General features: G+C 46.9%; 2 protein-coding genes across 13 annotated transcripts in view; one reads left to right on the top strand and one right to left on the bottom strand.

Annotated features, from left to right (window-relative positions):
• LRRC8A (leucine rich repeat containing 8 VRAC subunit A) overlaps nt 1-18,198 on the bottom strand; it is a 30,993-nt gene extending 12,795 nt beyond the window's left edge. Inside the window, exons 1-4 of one of the 4 annotated variants that reach the window (XM_073314370.1) lie at nt 18,001-18,198; nt 12,668-12,793; nt 7,568-7,688; nt 270-2,433 (exon numbers count right to left, since the gene is read on the bottom strand). In XM_073314370.1, coding sequence (XP_073170471.1) covers nt 270-2,426 — 2,157 coding nt within the window. In that variant the 5' untranslated portion in view covers nt 2,427-2,433; nt 7,568-7,688; nt 12,668-12,793; nt 18,001-18,198. The other 3 variants (XM_073314369.1, XM_073314371.1, XM_073314372.1) reach the window with 3 other exon arrangements.
• Nucleotides 17,521-20,448, top strand: part of LOC140899232 (putative methyltransferase C9orf114) — a 37,961-nt gene continuing 35,033 nt past the window's right edge. For 4 of the 9 annotated variants that reach the window (XM_073314361.1, XM_073314355.1, XM_073314362.1 and 1 more), the window contains exons 1-2: nt 17,523-17,670; nt 18,867-19,009. In XM_073314361.1, coding sequence (XP_073170462.1) covers nt 18,953-19,009 — 57 coding nt within the window. In that variant the 5' untranslated portion in view covers nt 17,523-17,670; nt 18,867-18,952. Of the gene's footprint in view, nt 17,671-17,984; nt 18,137-18,264; nt 18,396-18,866; nt 19,010-20,448 lie in introns of those variants that run through there. The other 5 variants (XM_073314364.1, XM_073314360.1, XM_073314367.1 and 2 more) reach the window with 4 other exon arrangements.

The raw sequence follows: 20,448 nt of genomic DNA, 5'->3' as shown, positions 1-20,448 counted from the left end.
AGAAGAGCAGTCAAAACAGCTATGTTTGCAATCTACCCAAGAGTGAAAAGAGAACTGAATTGAAGATTTGGGTTTGTTTTTGCAAAGTTTCATCCTAAGAAAATTGGACAGACAAGGAACAAAGGTTAAGTATAATGGTAGTGCCAAGATACTGCACACCCCATTGTAGCAGTTAAATGCTTCCAATACATGTCATAGCAGGCAGCAGGAATCTTAGGATGCAGCTTTATCCAATCCATGCATCTCCGCCACACTCCCTCCTCACTTACCCTGTTAGCTGTCACAGCTAGGTTCTGCAGGTTCTGCAGTAGCCCAATGTCTGCCGGTATGGAAGTCAAGTTATTGTGGCTGAGATCCAAGTACCGCAGCTTCCGGCAATAGAAAAGCTGGGTGGGTATCTTTTCTATCTTGTTACGGTTAAGGTAAAGGCGCTCCAAGTTGGTGAGGTTGCCAATCTGCATGGGGATGTAGGCGATATGGTTGTACCACAGCTTAAGGCAAGTGAGACGGTGTAGGTGCTGGAAACTGATGATCTCCTCAATGGTCTTGAGGTTATTGTCCTTCAGGTCGATTTCTTGGAGGTTGTGGAGACTAAAGATAGAGTGTGGGATGCGTTCCAGGTCGCAGCGGATCAGTTCCAGCTCTGTCAGGTTGACCATCTTCTTAAGGCTGTTGAGGACGATGAGCTTGGTTCCCTCGTTGTTGATAGAGAGCTTCTGGAGGTGCACACCAACGTCCGTCACCACTTGCGGCAGCTTGGTGAGGTTGCTCTTTAGCCGAAGCACCTTGAGCCGCTTCAGTTCCCTCAGTCCGTCAATCACAATGTAACGGTTGTTCTCTGCACTCAGGTTCCCTGTCAGGTGGAGCTCCTCCAAGGTCTTCAGGCTATAAATCCACAGAGGGATTTCCTTGATGTCCGTGAACTTAATGTGCAAAGATTTCAGGTTCTCCCTCAAGAAGGCAAGGGCTGGGGCCTCAATTTTGGCAGCCGTGTGGTAGAGCCACAGCTCCTTCAGGCTGGTGAGCTGGGCAATGCTTGGTGGGATAGTGACGTCAGGGATGAGCTCCAGCTTCAACACCTCCAACTCGATAAGGTCAAAGACTGTGTCAGGGATGCCACTCAGCATGAAGAGGTGCAGCTCCAGCTTGTCCTGGGAGTTCTTTGTGATCCTCTGGCGCAGCTTCTCCAAGGTCCACTCATTATTGAGGTTCAGCTGCCGCAGCTTGTTCTCACTCACCTCAGACAGAAAGACAGCAAATCGCTTGGAGTAGAGGGGGTCGTACTGGTCGATCAGGTGCAGCATGAAAGCAAAGTCGTTCTTGACATCAGGGATGTCACTGTAACTGCTCTCCTCCCGGATGGACTCAAAGGAGTATTTCTTGAGGGATCGCCTCAGCATCCACCAGAGTGTGTACATGCAGATCAGTCCATAGAAGATCACCAGGCTAATGTAGAAAGAGGCCAGGATTTTGAAGAGAGTGGCAAGAGGGTGAGCACAGCGGTACATGCGGTAACCTGTCAGGCTCTCGATGTCCACCTTGCAGTCAATGTCAAACGTGATGTTGTTGACATAGTAGACAGTGTAGCAGATAATCAGGATGAACTTGATCACCTTGATGATGGTTTGTCTCATGTAGAGGCGATAGACTATGTCTCCCTCCTCCACGTGTGTGCGGAACTTTTTAACTTTCTCAAAAAGTGCTTTGGCCTGTTCCCCTTCTTTCTTGTCCAAGACGCCCGTCTCAGAGCGATCAACAATCCCTTGCTCAATCCGTGACTTTGTTCTCTGTAGCATGGGGACAGTGGCTTCAACATCCTCACTGACTGTGGAAGATTTCTTGTCCATGGAGCCATTCATCTTCCCAAAGGCAGGCTTGGGATCACTCTCCTCCACCACTGTCTCAGACAGTGCTCTCGTTGTCCAGGGAGAGTCAAAACACTTCAGCAGAATAGACACAAAATGCTCCAGCTTGGAGCTGGTCCGTGGGAACTTGAACCAGAAATTGCTGCAAGCCAAGAAGATCAGAGTGTGTAGCAACACCAGGTAAGGGAAATACTTGGCAAACCAGTGAAGGCGATTCTCATAGCACACTGCATCCACATAGTTATACTGGTGCCGGTCTAGGTCATATCGGATCCCTGTAGGCCCAGTGTCCTGAGATGGGACAAGACTAGAGTTATAGTAAGTGGGGTCTGGAGTTGCAGCTGTCCAACCTCTGAAAGAGTCATTGCAGGAGTCTTTGGTAACCCATTTGCAGGGCAAGCAGATCATTTTGTCCTGGGTGACCTGAAGCGTCCCTCCAAACACTGCAATCATCAGCATGACTATGGAAATGTAGTCCGTGAAGACATCCCACCATGGTTTCAGGATGCGGTATGCTGGCTGGGTATCAGCAAAATAGCGCAGTTCAGTGACAGGAATCATGGTTCACCTAAAAAGAAGCCACAGGCAGATGTTACTGGAAGAAAACAGTTTGTTTTTAAAGTGAAGACAAGGAAAACAGGGAGATCAGATTATATAAAGACGGTATCTGCTGGCTCAGTCAAAAAACCCACACAATTTCAAGTCCAATTGTGAGATAAATAAATGAAGTTCCATAATGAGCAAAAGCAGTTAGCTGCTTAGAGGTTTGTGTGAAGTTAGTAGGTGGTCTTAATTCCTGACAAATTGGTATCTATCATAAGCCACCACAACTGCATCCTTAATTAACAGTCTGAGGGACCAAGGACTCTCACCTCTAGAGATAGTCTGGCATGTAGAGGCTTGCCCTACTATTGCACTAATTCCATGGCTAAGAAATGCAGTTTCTAGATGGTGAGCCTGCCACCTTTCAGAAGCATTATGTTCACACAAAGCAGGCAGCTACTCGTTCTGAGTGCACGAACATGCTGAAAAATTAGAAAAAAAAATCAATTCTGTATGAGTGCTGCTGTCCCACAAGCTTGGAAAGGTGAGTTGTATGAAACTGCATGGAAAATGGAGAACTATTTATTAGGGTTGCCTCACTAAGGAAGTTCACTATCATCTTTGAGAAAACAGAGGAGAGAGAAAACGGGGACAATGGGAAAGACTGGATGTCATGCCTTTCCCCTCCAGTTAGCAGGACTTTGCACTTTTCCATACACTAACCCCTGCAAGAGGATTGAGTTATTTGTTCTGTGTGGGACGCAGTTTCCAATGTATAAGATTCCAATGTATATTTTCTCTACATTTTCTTGTATTGCCATTAACTTGATAAGTGAGGAAGGGAGGAGGATTAACAGAGAATTAAATTAAGTTCTCCAGTCAGCCATTCCTACCTGACAGAACACATCTCCACGGGATTTAAGCATCACATGGGAACACAAGTTCTGGGAAGCAGAGACATTAGTATGCAGCTTGCACTGTAGTTCAGTGATGTAGAGGGTTTTTGATTGAGTTTTAAGCCTGTAAACCACAAAAAACCCTGAAGATGCCCCGGGACCAGCCTGGCTAATATCAAACTCACTATAATGCCTCTTTGTCTGTCACTCAGGAGCTTTCATTGAGCTCCTAGCATCACGCTCAGTTCTAGGTGTAAGGGGAAAGCAGTGGTACAGCCATAAAATAGCTGGAAACAAGCAAAGGTTAGTGCTTTGTCACTCCTGATCTTTCAGCCACTTTGAGGGAAACTAAATAGTAAAGAGATGTGGGAGACAGGGACCCAGCCCCTTCATTCCTCCCCACAGTGAAGGCACCTTTACGAGAAGAATATTTTTTCAGAGGATCTTTATCACAGGTGCTCGGGGAGGGGGAAACAAAAAACAAAAAACAAAAAACCCAGAAGCCTCCAGTGGCAAGTTGGAAACATTCTCTGATTTATGGAGTATGGAAGCAATCCGTTTCTGAATTTAAGCTTGCATTTTAGAAGCGTTTTCAACCCAGAGAGCTGCAAAGTAAGCCTTCCAAAAGTAAACTGATACAGCACGGTTTTCCTGAGTCTGCAGGTAGAACTCTTTAGTGCCTGGTTTGCAGCTCATATCTTTCCAGAGCAATAAATGGTAAGATGCCAATTTTGATTTGTTGCTGCTTGGGAAAGCTACAAGCAGGAGCTGCAGGCTTTACCGGACCACCTTTGAAGTGCAGATTTTAGGGAAGGTGGTAGAGTAACAGATGACCCCCTTCCCCTCAGGTGGCTTTGGGATGGGAGGGATTGGGCAAAAAGACAATCCCATTTTGTTTCAAGGGCTCTACTCATTATTGTCATTGTGGTGTGACTCATGTTGCATTTCAGCCTTCTTTCCTGGATTTGATCATCTATTTTGCATCAGAGGTTTGATGTCTAGTAGACAGGCTATGAAAAGCTAGGACATAGCAATCAAGGGCCACCAAAGTTGAATGAGTCCCCCTATTGGAACAAAGATTTCTACCGGTAGGGCCACTGACTTTAAATGGCATTACATGGAAGTGGAGTGGGAGCTAGAGCCTGGAATTTCCCCAGCTGAAGCACATGGACAAGAGACTGACAGAATTTTAAAACTGGGGTGCTTTTCTAAGCCAAGTCAGTTCACTGCCTCATGTCAAAAAAAAAAAAAAAAAAAAAAAAGGTTGGAGGAGAAGGAAGCTGCCTAGCCTAAGAATGCTGATCAAACTCAGACTCAAGGGAGGGTTGAGATCAGACGTAGGGGCTGCATTCAGGACTTATTCCAAATGCATTCCAAATGTTTGTAGCTCTATGGCATGCTGTTAAAAGTAATTCCTAAAATTCATAAACCAGTCGGAGAACACTTCAATCTCTCTGGTCACTCAAATACAGACCTAAAGGTCGCACTATTACAACAAAAAGACTTCAAAAACAGACCCCAATGAGAGACTGCTGAATTGGAATTAATTTGCAAACTGGATACAATTAACTTAGGCTTGATTAGAGACTGGGAGTGGATGGGTCATTACACAAAGTAAAACTATTTCCCCATGTTTATTTCCCCCTCCCCACTGTTCCTCAGACATTCCTGTTAACTGCTGGAAATGGCCCACCTTGATTATCACTACAAAATGTTTTCAAACTCCCCCCCCCCCCGCTCTCCTACTGGTAATAGCTCATCTTAAGTGATCACTCTCCTTACAGTGTGTATGATAACACCCATTTTTGCCATGTTCTGTGTGTATATAAATCTCCTCACTGTATTTTCCACTGAATGCATCCGATGAAGTGAGCTGTAGCTCACGAAAGCTTATGCTCAAATAAATTGGTTAGTCTCTAAGGTGCCACAAGTCCTCCTTTTCTTTTTGCGAATACAGACTAACACGGCTGCTACTCTGAAACTTTGCTAAGCCAGTGTTCTGTGATTTCCTTCCACAATCCCTAAAGGGGTTAACTGAAAAACCAGAGCTCCCACAGCCAGGAGGAGCTCTGTGGGAATTTGTCTAAGCAACTGGGGCTCAGGAGAGCTGGAGCACTGGTTTCAGGGTCTAAGGTAACCGGACTGTGGGGTGCCACTGCCCAAGAAGGGTGTCAGACGACATGGGGGTTGCACCTAGGAGGTGAGAGACCCAGAGCTAGGACCAGTGACTAGTCATTACCCAGACCCAGGGGCTGAGAAGCAGATGGGATCCAGCAGCTGGGTACACTCAGACTGGCATCTGCCCAGAGAGGGAAAGTGGGGCAGGTTATGACAGTTCCAGCAGCAACATTCAGGATATATAGCTAGAGAGGATCTGAGTGTTAATGGCACCAAACAGCCTCTTATCTCATGCACTTAAAGACTGTGGATGTGAACTCCCCAGGCCACTCCAGAATCCATGTGACAGAGCCTTGACAGCCTCAACCTGGGAAGAGTTAATTAAGGATTTAAGGACAGGTTTTAGTTGTCTTATTACAGATGGGGGAGAAGTAAATACCAGTGGCAAGTCTACTGATGCAAGACAAGTGTTTCCTCCCTATACATCTCCAGTTGCAGAAGCTTCTCAGTCTAAGAGCCCAGAAACAGGGGCACTCACACCATTGTGAGTTCTGCTGATGGAGGCTAAGGGAAGTAGTATAGTGATCTCTAGAAAGTTAGTTTAATTCACATTTAAAGTCAAATTAGTCTTCACTGTGCTTGCACACTCACAGCTGGCTTGGACCCACTAGATGTCTGGTCCTTCACTTATCAGAAACAAAGCCAGAAAACTTTTGGCTGTTGGAGCATATATGCAAGGCAGGCTGTGGAAACAGCATACACTGGAGAGGGGAAATAATCTTACAAGGGTAATCTGCCTCAAAGCTGCTTTTTTTGTTTTAATTCTTAATAGTACTGCAGCATTCCCCTTGTCCCCCAATAACCTTTTCCAAAGGAACAGACTATTTCTTTGACAGCTCCACATGTATTTTGGTTGCTGCTATTGCTCACTCAATGCCACCTCACAGATTGTTTCCAGGATGCGCAGCTCTTCTGCTTCTACTAGGGTAGGGGAAAGGCTGCAGACTACATCCTCACTCAAGTGTAAGCACACAACAAGACTAATGATCCACATGCCAGCCCACCCCATAAATCTACTCCCTCCTAGGGTCCCTACATCACCATCAGCCTCCAAATTTAGATGAAAGAGCACCTTTTGCTATGGAGTCTTTTTAGCCCTCACAAATTCATCTGGATGTGGTGTCCTGTTCCATCATATTCACCTCTCTAACCAATCAGCTGTGGAAACATTTCATTTCCTTTACTAAACATTGTATTTACAATAATCATTCTAAATCTTTTAGTAACAACTTACAGTGCACCAGCCTATGATGTGTAAAAGATTCACAGAGCTGTATGGATAGTGCTACACAGACTACTATGACGGGGTTACAGCAATGATGGATTTTCCCAACTGGTTTGCCATACCACAGGGATCACTACAGACAAGTGTCACCAAATGCCATTGCCATCTCTTATCCAGAGACACACAGCAAGGCATTTATCATGGAGCACAAGAGCTGGGATGCCCTGGGCATGACTACCACACATGGAAAGTAGAATCAGTCAGTATCAACAACAAAAACCCACAACACACTGCACATCTGATACTCTGGGTGTCTGAGGCCCTACAAAGCAGCACGTAGCTAGCCTTGATTCAAGCTGACTATGTTCCTTGGATGATGTGCCAGCTTATCTCACTAGTTTGCTGAACACCTTATTGTCACTTTGGATGGGCTATCACCAGCAGGAGAGTGAATTTGTGTGGGGGGGTGGAGGGTGAGAAAACCTGGATTTGTGCTGGAAATGGCCCAACTTGATGATCACTTTAGATAAGCTATTACCAGCAGGACAGTGGGGTGGGAGGAGGTATTGTTTCATATTCTCTGTGTGTATATAAAGTCTGCTGCAGTTTCCACGGTATGCATCCGATGAAGTGAGCTGTAGCTCACGAAAGCTCATGCTCAAATAAATTGGTTAGTCTCTAAGGTGCCACAAGTACTCCTTTTCTTTTTGCGAATACAGACTAACACGGCTGTTACTCTGAAACCTTTCATTTGACCAGACTCACTCGCTGGTTACAGCTATGTAACCACAAGAAAAACACTGACTACAAAACGTGGGCTGGAAACTAGAAGTGAACAGCTGCCCCATAGGATTACTTACCTCCAAGAAGAGAAACAGGGATATAAAGATTGGTACAGACCCAGGCAGAATCAGAGGAAGATGCAGGGAAAGGACTTCTTCCTCTTAAGAGTACAGCTCTTCCTGCTGGTGAGCCACAGACCTGTTACAAGAAATCGTCAGCAGAGCACAGCTTCTCTTCCCTTCCTACCGCTTCTTCCCCTCCCCAAAATCTTGAGGACAGCAGCACAAAGCCCCTTTTGTTCAGACACCAGAAAAAACCTCCTTAGGCCAGAAGCAGGATTGGAGATTTCCCACCACCACATGTTTAGTTGCCCCAGAGTTAAAAGAAAAAAAGGAGCTGGAAGCAGCTCCAAGTTTCCAGCCATCTTTCAGAAAAGCTTTCCAAGCAGAAGGATAGCAGCGAGCCTAACTGGAGAAGCCTGAAAACTGGCAGCAGAGGAGATCAACTAAGTAACGTAATCCATCCTGTCTCAGAGCACTTAAAAAGTGATGGCTGTTTAAAGCAGCAGGAGATAAATAACCACCCCCCACCCTTCCAACTGAGACAAAAATAGACAATTCCCTCAACAACACAAGTTGTTCTGGAGGCTCCTTATCACCCTTCATTCCAGCTAAAATGAGAGGTTTAAAATGGAGTATTTTGAATTAGAGCGACTCCATTCCAAAGAGTTAGTGTTACACCAACAGCCAGGAAGTGTAAAGCATTAACAGATACTCCATTTTCAAACTCAAGGGTGCAGATCGAAGGCAGCAAGTCAGCCTTCTGCTTGAAGATCCTGGGTTTTCCCTTTGAGGATGACACCAGGTGCCAAATTTGAGCCCAGAATGATATTAAATTAATCCCCTGAACTTGTGTTTTACACTGTGGGACTGACAGACCCTTAGCTACAGCAACACAAGCCAGTCAGGTTAAAATGCAGCATTCATCTTCCCAGCCACGTAATCACCATTTCTGAATCACGTAGATGAACTGCCCTTACTAAGCAGTGGCTGCAGACACAGTATTTGCATTTTTCACAGGAGTCCTACTGCCAAGTGAAGTCCAGATGCTGATAGCCAGATGGGTAGATTCTCATGCAACCTGTCACCAATGGCATGGAACATTCAGCAGTTCCTGAGTTGTTGGTATGGTGGGTAGGAAACGGGCTGACTGAGGAGTTGCATTTCCCTGTAGGACTCCTGGGCAGGAGAGGAATAATCCCAATCCAGTCCCAGAGAGTATTTGCCTAAGTGTTTCAGCAGGACAGTTACCCTCCAGAGGGAGCACTGGCAGCAAGTTCTTGCTCCAGCAGCATGCGACTCATGGTTGACTCAGCACACAAGCAAGCCTGCCCTGACAAGTACAAGGAAGAACATCTGCAGGAGAACATAGAAAATTCAGGTTGGAGCTTTGATCACATGACCAGATTTATGCCTTTCAGTGGCATTCCACCCCATCCTGGAAGGAAGTGAGCCATGGAATTTGGCGTTAAGAGTGCAGTCCGCACTGGAGCAACAATCCTAATATCAGCATGATGCAGAGCTGCACAAACAAGGGTGACTTCCGACGACTTACTAGAATGATGCAAGCCAAAGAGACAAGCGCTAGACTGTGTGAGCTTATGAATTATAAATATACAAATCAGTGACTGAAGCAGGCTATCCAGAGCTAGTCTTTTCTTTTAGCTATGGGGATTACAAGTGCTTCAAGGGCAGTGGAATTTTTCAACCATCTTATTCCAGCAGGATACTATGGATGCTTATGCAGAGAAGTGATCTCTGCATTACTTTGAGGCTTTCAAGCACCACAGAGAAGTTTAAATATAAACCTCTCAGTTTAAATCCCATGATGTAACAAATTCAGAGTAAGATTCACAAAGTTTATCATCTCCATCCTCCATATAAATCATACACCCAAGCAGCAAGCAGGGGAACCTTGGACTGGTGTAGTGTCAACCAACGTTCAAATGCACCAGGCAAAATTATGATTTGTGCTGTTCAGATACCTAGACAGCCCATAAGTCTCCTTTTCCTGACCACTCGGAATAACTGAATGAAGAGGACTGACTGGCACTTTGTGACTAGCTTCTAGGTAAAGGACAGGATCACTAAATTGGAATAGGAAGCCTCAAGTATCAAACTTTGAGATGGCATCTCCCCAAGCAGTCATTGAATGAGACTATTCAGATCTCATAGTTCGACCACGGAGGAGATGAATGCAATGAGAAAGAAAGCAAGACTGCAACAGATTTTTAAACTATAAGCAGAGAAAACAAGCAAAAATCTCTCTTGGTTGATAGATAACATGACCAGAGATCCACTCAGGATGGATAACCAGTGGTAAACTCAAGAAAGGCTGCTACAACGGGCATGGACAGAGAAATAAGACACCAGCTATCCTGTGATATGTAACCTCAGTCTTTCAAAAACGGAGGAGGAATAATCATATCACCACCTATTTGTCCTACAGATCTTGCATTCAGAATATGGGTGTTCCAGAACAGAGATTCCAAGTATTCTAAATCCAGTAATTGACACATCAAGTTCTGATCACCAAACCTGTTCTCATTAGTGAGAAGCTATCAGAGTTCTGAACTGCCCCACATGGATCACCCAGAAGCCAATGAGGACAAAAGCGTAAAAGAGAGCATCTTACGAAGGTCAGTATCAATGCCTTGCTGTGCACAGAGCCTGGGTCTTGAGGAAAAGCAACTAGCACGGGGCGGGCAAACCTTTTGGCCTGAGGGCCACATCAAGTTTCCAAAATTTTATGGAGAGCCGGTTAAGGGACGCTGTGCCTCCCCAAACAGCCAGGCGTGGCGCAGCCCCCAACCCCATCCAACCCCCCCCCCGCTTCTCGCCCCCGATGGCCCCCCTGGGACTCCTACCCCATCCAACCTCCCTTGTTACCAGGACTCCTGCCCCATCCACCACCCCCTGCTCCCTGTCCCCTGACTGCCCCTGGACCCCCCACCGGTCCATCCAACCCCTCCTCTCATTCCTGACTGCCCCCGCCAGACCCCTGCCCCATCCAACCCCTCCTCTCATTCCTGACTGCCCCCCCCGGACCCCTGCCCCATCCAATCACCCCTTTTCCCTGTCCCCTAACTGCCCCCGGAACCCCTGCCCCTGACTGCCCCCCCAGGACCGCTGCCCCCATTCAACCCCCCTGTTCCCTGCCCTCTGACCACCCCGACTCCTGTCCACATCCCCACCCCCTGACCACCACCCTGAACTCCCCTGCCCTCTATCCAACCCCCGCTGCTCCCTTACCGTGCTGCCTGGAGCACTGGTGACTGGCTGCAGCTGCGCTGCCCGGCTGCCCAGAACATTGCACTGGCGGCGTGGCTGCAGGGGAGGGGGAACAGTAGGGGAGGGGTTGGGGGCTAGCCTCCCAGGCCAGGAGCTCAGGGGCTGGGCAGGAGGGTCGCGCGGGCCGGATGTGGCCTGCAGGCCGTAGTTTGCCCATCTCTGAACTAGCACTACCTGCAATATGTAAAGTTAATTTTGCAGTGAACATTGATGCTCAGTATGTAAGGAATAGGTGCTATTTTTACAACAGGGCGGGCATGGTAGAGTAATTTTTAGTCTCAAATAATTTGATAGCAACAACAAGAACTAAAAAGGGTTGCACAGCCTAGCTAGCTCAGTTGGATTCCGAGTCACAATACAAACTATACACAAATAGTTTAAAAGTGTCCCGAAAGTTTTTGATAGGCTCTGCCTCCTTCCTATAAAGACAGACTGTCATAACTGACTTGATAACAGTTTGTACCTATTAAGCTTGTGCTACACCTCAACTGACTCATTTGGAGAGATGTTATGCAATCAAGAGGCTCACTACATTGCCTCCAGTTACCCATTCTATAAGGTACTAATTGAGTTGGTGGTCTGTATCTGCCCCATGGTTAAAAAAACACCAAACAAAAAATGCTACTTATGTACAACTTCTATAAACTTTACTTCCTATACTGCAGTGCTCCCTTCGTATCCTTTTCCGAGTCCACCATTTATGCTTGGAACACCTCCCACAAGTGCCAAACCAATTCTCTTCATTCAATGCCCCTTTTAACAAAATCCATCCACAAAGCCCAACAAGCCACTGAAGTAGGAGAAGAAAGCTCTGCAGTGCAGTGCTCTGAGATTGGATGACGTGCTGGCCACCCAGTAATTTGTTCATCTGAACTATACTGTAATTTACTGGGCAAGGGATCATCTCTCTCACAGATTTTTAGTCCATCAAGACCACTGAGTGCTCAATATAATGTTAGAAGGGTTTAGACAGCCCATCATCCAGATCATGGTTATCACACCCTCAGCCTTTAGGAGGATAAATTAAGCAACTGTTTAATGCAGATTATTGGTAACAGTTAAAGATAAGGGTCAAGGACTTTGGGTGCCATGATGGTATTTATGGTTTATTCAGAAAGAAGCTACATGCTTTTTGATAACTAGGGTCAGTGGAACAGATATATCACTTAGGAACTACGCGATTTTGTAGGAGATGCACAGTATCTCTAACAGCTCAGAACATGACCAACATATGCAGAGGATTTTGCATTTGCTCTCATGGATGAAGAGGACTAGACAGGCAAGAACTCTCAGAGCTAATAGCTGACATTCCCTGACTGACTAGAGAGTTTGCTTGCTAAGCTGCATGGAACCATTCATACCAGAGTGGAAAGCATGCCATTGCCACAGCAGCCTCAATTCACGCCTCCACATGGAGTGCATTACCAGGAATGGACCAAGAGATGCCTGTATGGTAATGCAGTGGTTCAACACCCTTCTGCCTATAGACATCTACTCCATTAGCCTAAGGATAGGTTCAGGTTCCTATGACTGTGAGGTGGACACTTAGTTAAACGTAGCAATCAAGTTGTAACTTGAATGGTGCTCAGTTCCATTACTCTTTCCATCTTCAAGCAGTGCCTAATGGGTAACAAGCCTATAATCAACCCACTATTATGGTCTCCATCACCATCTGGCCCACACATTTCCATTTGGCCTCATACCAGGCATGTCCCATCTCTGCACTCATATTTTGAAACATCACTTGGACAGTCAACATTCAACTGGTGCCACCAGGAATTTCATATCACTACAACTCCCCACTTAGGAACTAGGCTGTAACCTTACCCTGTGGCTGGGTTCTGCTATCTGCACTTCAATTCTCTGTGCTGGAAGAAGATGATGTCCGTATGTGCTGGATCCTGACAGAGCAGAGAAACACTGCATTCCCCAAGCGCCATGGGAGCAGCTTCCCTGAAATTAAACAAAGTCTTATCAGCAGAGAAAGTACCAGTGTTTAAGAGGCCCCCAGGTTAACTCTGACAAGACCTTGAGAAAGGGTATGTCAGTATGTAAGTGCTTTAAGTGGTCACAGAGATCCAGGAAGAGACCCTCTAAGAAAGCTGGAAATATTAGTGTCAAGTAGAAATTTAGGAGGTAGCAACTTGGCTAGCTATCAGGAAGGATCCTCTCCAAGCTCTATTAGAATATAACAGCAAAAGCAGATATTACAAGCATGTTTAAGAAAATCCTGGACGTTTACTAGCATCCCACAACCTAATTGAGTCTAGTTGATGCTAACAGGTTCACCACTTTCCAGCAGCATGGACTTCGTTCTCTTCATTATAAATATTCTAGGTCACTGCAGTGACAAAACAGAAAAGGAGTTGAGGACTTCAGAGCATATCCAGCTCAAGAAGAGAGGGCATACAATCTAGGGCTGGAAGAGGCAGGATGGTGAGGAATCAGATTGAAGGAGGAAATGGGGAAGATACTCAAGAATCCAAGGATTATGTCCTGAGGGGTCTCCCTATTTCTATTCCTCAAATTTATTTTAAGAAATTCAATAATATTTTCAGCACATTTCTTGGAGTGCAGGTAAGAAACCTAGTCTGGTTCAGAACAAATCACAGCTCCTCCTATCTCTGGAGTTATTGAATTTTTCTACCTTGAAAAATTCTCTTTTTTGTTAAACCAGGCATCTTTGTGGCTGTTAGATATGACTGCCCAGACCCCAACTTGGATTCAGACTGAATGAGCATTAATACATTCTCTCCCTTTTTCAGGCACTGTATGATCAAATTAGTATAAATTTGATGGCTCCAGAGCTCCCGCAATAATAGGTGTGAAGCAAGCTTGGTCAAACTTGGCTAGAAAGTTCTGCTTCCATTCATGGTAAAAATGGTCCTACGGAGCAGTGCTATCCTTAATTGATGGCAAAACCTTGATGTGGAGGCATTGGATGGAGTGAGGAATGATAACTGTGATGCAGCTAATTGACAGCAATAAATTTAAACCATTTGTGGGTCTTCAGCAATAGTTTTGCTTGCCCTGCTTCAGATCTAGAAAAATAAATTAATTTAATTGGATCTATTTACAAATGTATTTGGGCTAGATGCATTGGGAGCTCCAGAACTTTTATTATGTTGGAGGAAACTTCCTGGATTTATTTGGCCAGTGATATCCTTTTACAACTGTCTAGCCCAAAAAACTCAGCTAAAGATTGATAATTTCAGAGTTGCTTAGAACAGAGATTTTTAATACACAGCTCTCTGATCCAATGAAAAACAATCATATCTAATGTTAAAAAAGCAACTATAAATCTGAGACTACATCTTATTCACAAAAAGACTTTCAAATATGCTGGTCCCTCCATAGGTTAACAGTAATGGGCCTCAAATGCTGACTGCTGTTGGAAGTGTAATTCCCTTGGTGCTACTTTAGTTCATATGTTTTGGGAATGCCCCATATCAAGAATTTGTAGTATGAGGTGGGTCAAAGGATCAATTTGATATTGGACACTAAATTGGAGCCCTCCTCATTAAGTTTCATTATTCAATATATTCCTGATATCTGGTGGTTATTTGGTAACAAGGCAGCATGGTTCCAATGTACAGCTTTGGTTGCTAAAAAATTAATCCTGCAAAAATGGAATAGTTGATCCCCACCAAACACTGATGCCTGACTCAGTGATATGGCTGCCCTCACTGCTAATAGACAACAGAAATTCTGTAGAAAGGGAATGCCTGGAAAATTCAGAGCCATTTGGGCTGACGTTTTTGAGGTCTATGATTATCTTTAGGGTCTGCATTAGCTATGTTGCTTCCCCTCCCTTCCTTAATCTGAAGGATTTTTCTTTATTCTGTGCATTATGATTAATGCAGGAGAGGGAGTTTGTGGGGGGGAGGGTGAGAAAACCTGGATTTGTGCTGGAAATGGCCCACCTTGATGATCACTTTAGATAAGCTATTACCAGCAGGAGAGTGGGGTGGGAGGAGGTATTGTTTCATGGTCTCTATGTATAATGTCTTCTGCAGTTTCCACAGTATGCATCCGATGAAGTGAGCTGTAGCTCACAAAAGCTCATGCTCAAATAAATTGGTTAGTCTCTGAGGTGCCACAAGTACTCCTTTTCTTTTTGTGAATACAGACTAACACGGCTGTTACTCTGAAACCTATGATTAATCTGGTATTTTGTTGTAGTTGGAAAAATATGTATGTTATTTAAAAGATAAACAATGCATTTCCTGATCCCAATTCACATAAAGTACAATCATGTATCTATAGCAGGGGTCGGCAACCTATGCCACGCGTGCCAAAGACAGCATGCGAGCCGATTTTTAATGGCACGCTGCTGCCTGCCGGGTCCCAGCCACTGGCCCCACTCAGCCTGCTGCCAAACCCAGGCTGGCAGCGGGCTAAGCAGGGCCAGGCCCCGGCGGGCAGCAGCGTGCCATTAAAAATCCTGCCCGCCCCGGCCCGCTCTTCTCCGCCCCCCGCCCCAGCAGGGGCAGGGTGAAGAAGCTTGGTCCTGCTGGCGGCTGCTGCTGCAGGGCAGGCAAGATCCCCCGCCTCTTCCCCCAGCATGCTGGATTTCTGCCCCTCCTCCTCTCCCTCCCTGCCACCAGTCAGCTGATGGCCCTTGCCAGGGAGGGGGAGAAGCAGAGCCACTTGCTGCTCTGGGGAGGAGGCAGAGAAGAGGTGGGGATGGGGCCTTGGGGAAGGGGGTTAGAATCAGGGCTTATCTCCTCCAGCCCCCTGCCGTGAGCCGCTCTAGGCAGGGGGCTGGGAGCACCCCCCATGACCCTAGCCCACACCCCCATGCCCTGACCCCTGCACTCCCCACACACACTCCCAGCCCTATGCCCTGACTCCAGCACGCCCCCACATACCCAGCCCCCCACACTCCATGCCCTGACTCCTGCACCCTCCTCACATGCCCCCAGCCCTGACTCCTGCACCCCCCCACATTCCCACCCCCAGCCCTGAGCACCAAATGGGAGCTCCTGCACCCCTCACACCAGATGGGAGCTGCCCAGGTAAACACTTCGCACCCAAACCTCCTGCCCCAACCCTGAGCCCCCTCCCTCATTCTAGCTCCTGGCCAGACCCTGCAACCCAACCTGCTCCTTCACCCCCAGCCCTGTGCTCTGTGCACCCCCACCCTCAGCTCAGTGCAGAGAGGGAAGAAGAGATGGGCTAGAACCAGGGAGAAGGTAGGTACCCACTCTATGTTGGCAGGGCTGGGATCCCAGACTGGCAGGGGGCTGAGTGGGGCCGGCAGCCGGGACCCTGGCTGGCAGGAGCTGGCGGATGGAACCCCAGACTGGCAGCGGGGTGAGTGGCAGCAGGCTGAGCTGCTCAGTCCACTGCCAGTCTGGGGTCCTGGCCACTGGCCCCACTCAACATGCTGCCAGCCCCGGGTTCTGGCTGCCAGCCCCTTGCCAGCCAGGGTCCCGGCTGCAGGCCCTGCTCAGCCTGCTGCTAGCCAAGCTGAACGGAACCCCAGGCTGGCAGCGGGCTGAGCAGGCCAGCGGCATAAGATCAGCATTTTAATTTAATTTTAAAGAAAGCTTCTTAAACATTTTGAAAACCTTGTTTACTTTACATACGACAATAGTTTAGTTATACAATATACAGACAGAGAGAGACCTTCTAAAAAACATTAATGTATTACTGGCACGCAAAACCTTAAATTAAAGTGAATAAATGAAGACTCAGCACACCACTTCTGAAAGGTTGCCGACCCCTGATCTATATGTTATTTTAATGTGGGTGTAGACCATGAATGTGGTTGCTCCTACAAAATCATTAGAAGGACTCCTCCAAAGTCTTCACCCCGTAGTTTCTTGCATTTCTTAAGCTTCTCAATTTCAGCTATGACTGGCTACCTCAAATATTTTAAAGTGTTTTACTGACCTCCATTTAGAGCACCTCCTCCCGCAAAAAAGACTGGTATGACCCCAGCATAGTTGGCAGGTGCAGCAACAGGGCACCTTGTTATTGTCATTGAGCTCTCTGCCTGGAGTACACATGATGCGCAGTTCACACAGCATCCTACTCTGCTTATTATAAGCTACTATAGCAACCCCACCCCCACCTCCCAATTCTGAGATCTGGTCTCTACAAAGCAGGTTGGAAAAGCAACGCAGTCAAGCTCTTGATGCCAGTATTGCCAAGAAAGATGTGGAGAACAGACTTCCTTCCCTCACCAAGGGGTCTTTCAAAGCCCAAGCTAAAGATTAAGACTAACAGCCACCTATATGTATTTGAATGCTCATTTGCTTAACCCTATAAATACAAACAGACTTTCCCAGTTATTTCATTTCCCTTTTCCAGTTTACCATCACCTAATAAAATGTAGATTTCACATAAGCCTGACATAGAAACCATATAAACAAGGAGAAAACAAATTAGTCAGCAATTTTCCCCCACTAACCCTGACAGTCATGACCTCAGCTATAATTTAATGGAATTTAGCCACACTGCATATTTCACCTCCTTTTCTGGTGCAAGGACCCAAACCATCTCTTTGAACATTTTTCAGACAGCTTCCTGCTCCCTCCCTGCTCTCCCCACCCCTAAACACATCAGCGGTCATTGCACCCACCCAGATCCGTACATGGCCCTAGGTGCCCCCTGACGGTACTGGAGTCCACTCCCCCACCCACAACCCTACAGCAGATAACGGGAGGGCGTGTCGCCAGTCACCACCCCACCAATACAAGAGCCTCAACCGCTAGCAGCGCAGGTTTCCAGGTAGGGACCGCTCCGGGGTGAGATTTCCCAGGAGTGCCCAGTAAGCCGGAGAGCATTTACACAGCAACCGGCTCCTAAAGAACAGCCTTACAGTAAGTCAAACCCAGAGGAGAGGGGGACTCTGCAAACTGTAGCCCTCAAATCCCCCTCTCCCCCGCCCAAAAAAGGTCCCCTTCTTCCCCTGCCCCCAGGGTCCCGACCCTTCCTTCAGGTCACCTCTTTCCCTTGCCTCAGTTTCCTTTCCTCTCTGTCACCGCCTCCCGTTTTCTCCCCTCTTTCCTCTCCCATCCCCCTTAACCCCGCTCCTTGCCCACCCCTTACCCCGCTCCCCAGGAGCTGGTCTCCTCTCCGGGCTGCGCTGGAGGGAGGAGCCCAGCCCCGAGGGCGTGCCGGAGGAGCCCTCGTCCTCCGTCCGCACCCACCTGGCAGCGCCAGACCGGCTTCGTCCCCTTCGCTCCGGCTCCTTTTGTTTGTCCCCGACTGCACCACTGGGGCTGCTCCGCCCCGGAACTGACCTCACCCAGCCGGCATAGGCGCCTCCAAAAGCGCTCCCTGAAGGTCTGGGCGGGGGAGGAAGGCTGAACGGGGCGGCGCCATCTTTATGCGGGGCCCTCGTCGGCGTGGTCGGGCTATGCAGCCATCTTTGTGCAGGGCGCGTTGGTTAAGCAACGGGCGCCATGTTTGTAGAGGGCGCGTCTTATTCTTGGCTGCGGAGGGGCTTGGGTGTAGCCATTTTTGTGAGGGGCAGCGCCAACTTCGCGTCTGTCTGAGCGGCTTAAAGGGACAGTGACTCAATTTTTCGAGATAACGAGTCCAGGTAGCTCCCAGGGATGCCTCCACTTTCTCAAGACCCTTAGCCAAAGGTTCCGAGTGTCCTGGGACTGCACTCGCAATAAGTGCAACAGGGACTATTTTTAGGGCCATAAGGCCTGGGTTGTATGGGTCAGTGGAGTCCTATAAGGGGAGAGGCTCAGGGGTTCAGATATCATGGGTTCAAATCCTCCCAGGGCCAACTCAGCCCTTCATCCTTCCAAGGTGGATGAACCGGGTATCCGATGGCTCATGTGTGCAAGTATTTCGGATAAGAGAATCAAGGTGGGAGGGCGGGAGGGATAGCTCTGTGGTTTGAGCATGGGCCTGCTAAACCCAGGGTTGTGAGTTCAATCCTTGAGGGGGCCATTTAGGGATCTGGGGCAAAAAATGGGGATTGGTCCTGCTTTGAGCAGGGGGTTGGACTAGATGACCTCCTGAGGTCCCTTCCAACCCTTGTATTCTATGATTCTATAAGGTTGTGATCTACATGGATCCCAGGGCAGCTTTCAGTAGAGCCAGGGTTTGCAGCAACACTCTTGGCTGAAGTATTTCCTCTTCCGTATGCCAGCTGCTGCCCTTCTTCCAGAAGTGGCTGCACTTCACTGGTGCTGTACACAGGTAGGAACAAATTGATCCTTGGTGTTACCCTCTTGACTTCAGAGCCACTGCAGTGGCTTCTGCAATGTCACACCAGGGATGATTGTGGCCCTATAATTTGTAAAGTATTTTATGATTAAAAAGCGCTCTATCAGTGTTAAATGTTACTATCTAGTCATAATCTGGTTTGTTACAATGATCTAATTTAATTCTAAGTGTAAGCAAATCAGGGTTAAAGCATGTATGTCTGATAAGTGGGGGATGGTGCCCAGTGACTGACAGTATATGCCAGTTTAACTCGTCATCTTTCAAAGAGGAAAAGTAGGAAGCAAAGACAGGAGGACCCAAGGACAATGTCAGAGTTTTGTTCAGACTTCTGTGACTTATGTGACATTAAGGAGGAGCTCACATACCATAGAAAACGCAGATGCAGTTGTATTATTATTTATTTGTTTGTTTTGTTTGATTTGTTATGTGCTCATAGCATGCTCAGTGCTATATAAGACACAAGGAAACAGGCCCTACCCTGAAGAGTAACCTGTTTACCTGGCTGATTTTGTCTTGCTTCCTCTTCAAACTGGTAGATGCGAGGATGCTGCATAGTTCCTATTATGAGATCTAATGGCTTCTTGGTAAATCTGTTCTTTATTGGTTTTGATTTAGGTTTAGGTTGTGCTCCCTTTAAAGTCAATGGAAGTTTTGCAATTTACATCAGCCTTAGTTCCTTCATGAGCTCTAGACGAAATCCGTGCAGATCATCGGTGGAGGCAAACCTTTATTTATTTTGAACTCTCATAGGGTAATGTTTCTTATAGCACAAAAACGTTTTTGTTCTTTATCAGCCCATTTCTTAGCAAAATGTTAGATGTCTAAAACTAACTGTATCTCTTTTATTAGTGATCATGCTTTAGGCAGTAGCTTGGCTAACTTGAGAGAGTATCAGAGTAACAGCCGTGTTAGTCTGTATTCGCAAAAAGAAAAGGAGGACTTGTGGCACCTTAGAGACTAACCAATTTATTTGAGCATAAGCTTTCGTGAGCTACAGCTCACTTCATTGGATGCATACTGTGGAAACTGCAGAAGACATTATATACACAGAGACTATGAAACAATACCTCCTCCCACCCCACTCTCCTGCTGGTAATAGCCCATCCAAAGTGACCACTCTCTTTACAATGTGTATGATAATCAAGGTGGGCCATTTCCAGCACAAATCCAGGTTTTCTCCCCCCCCCTTCCAAAAACCACACACACAAACTCACTCTCCTGCTGGTAATAGCTTATCCAAAGTGACCACTCTCCCTACAATGTGCACAAATCCAGGTTTTCTCACACCCCCCCCCCACAAACTCACTGTCCTGCTGGCAATAGCTCATCCAAACTGACCACTCTCCTTACAATGTGCATGATAATCAAGGTGGGCCATTTCCAGCATAAATCCAAGTTTAACCAGAACGTGG

The sequence above is a fragment of the Lepidochelys kempii genome, chromosome 16 (genome assembly GCF_965140265.1).
Source record: "Lepidochelys kempii isolate rLepKem1 chromosome 16, rLepKem1.hap2, whole genome shotgun sequence".
In the NCBI taxonomy this organism is placed as follows: Eukaryota; Metazoa; Chordata; order Testudines; family Cheloniidae; genus Lepidochelys; species Lepidochelys kempii.
The sequence above is the reverse complement of the archived record's forward strand: the minus strand, read 5'-3'. Positions and strand labels throughout refer to the sequence as shown.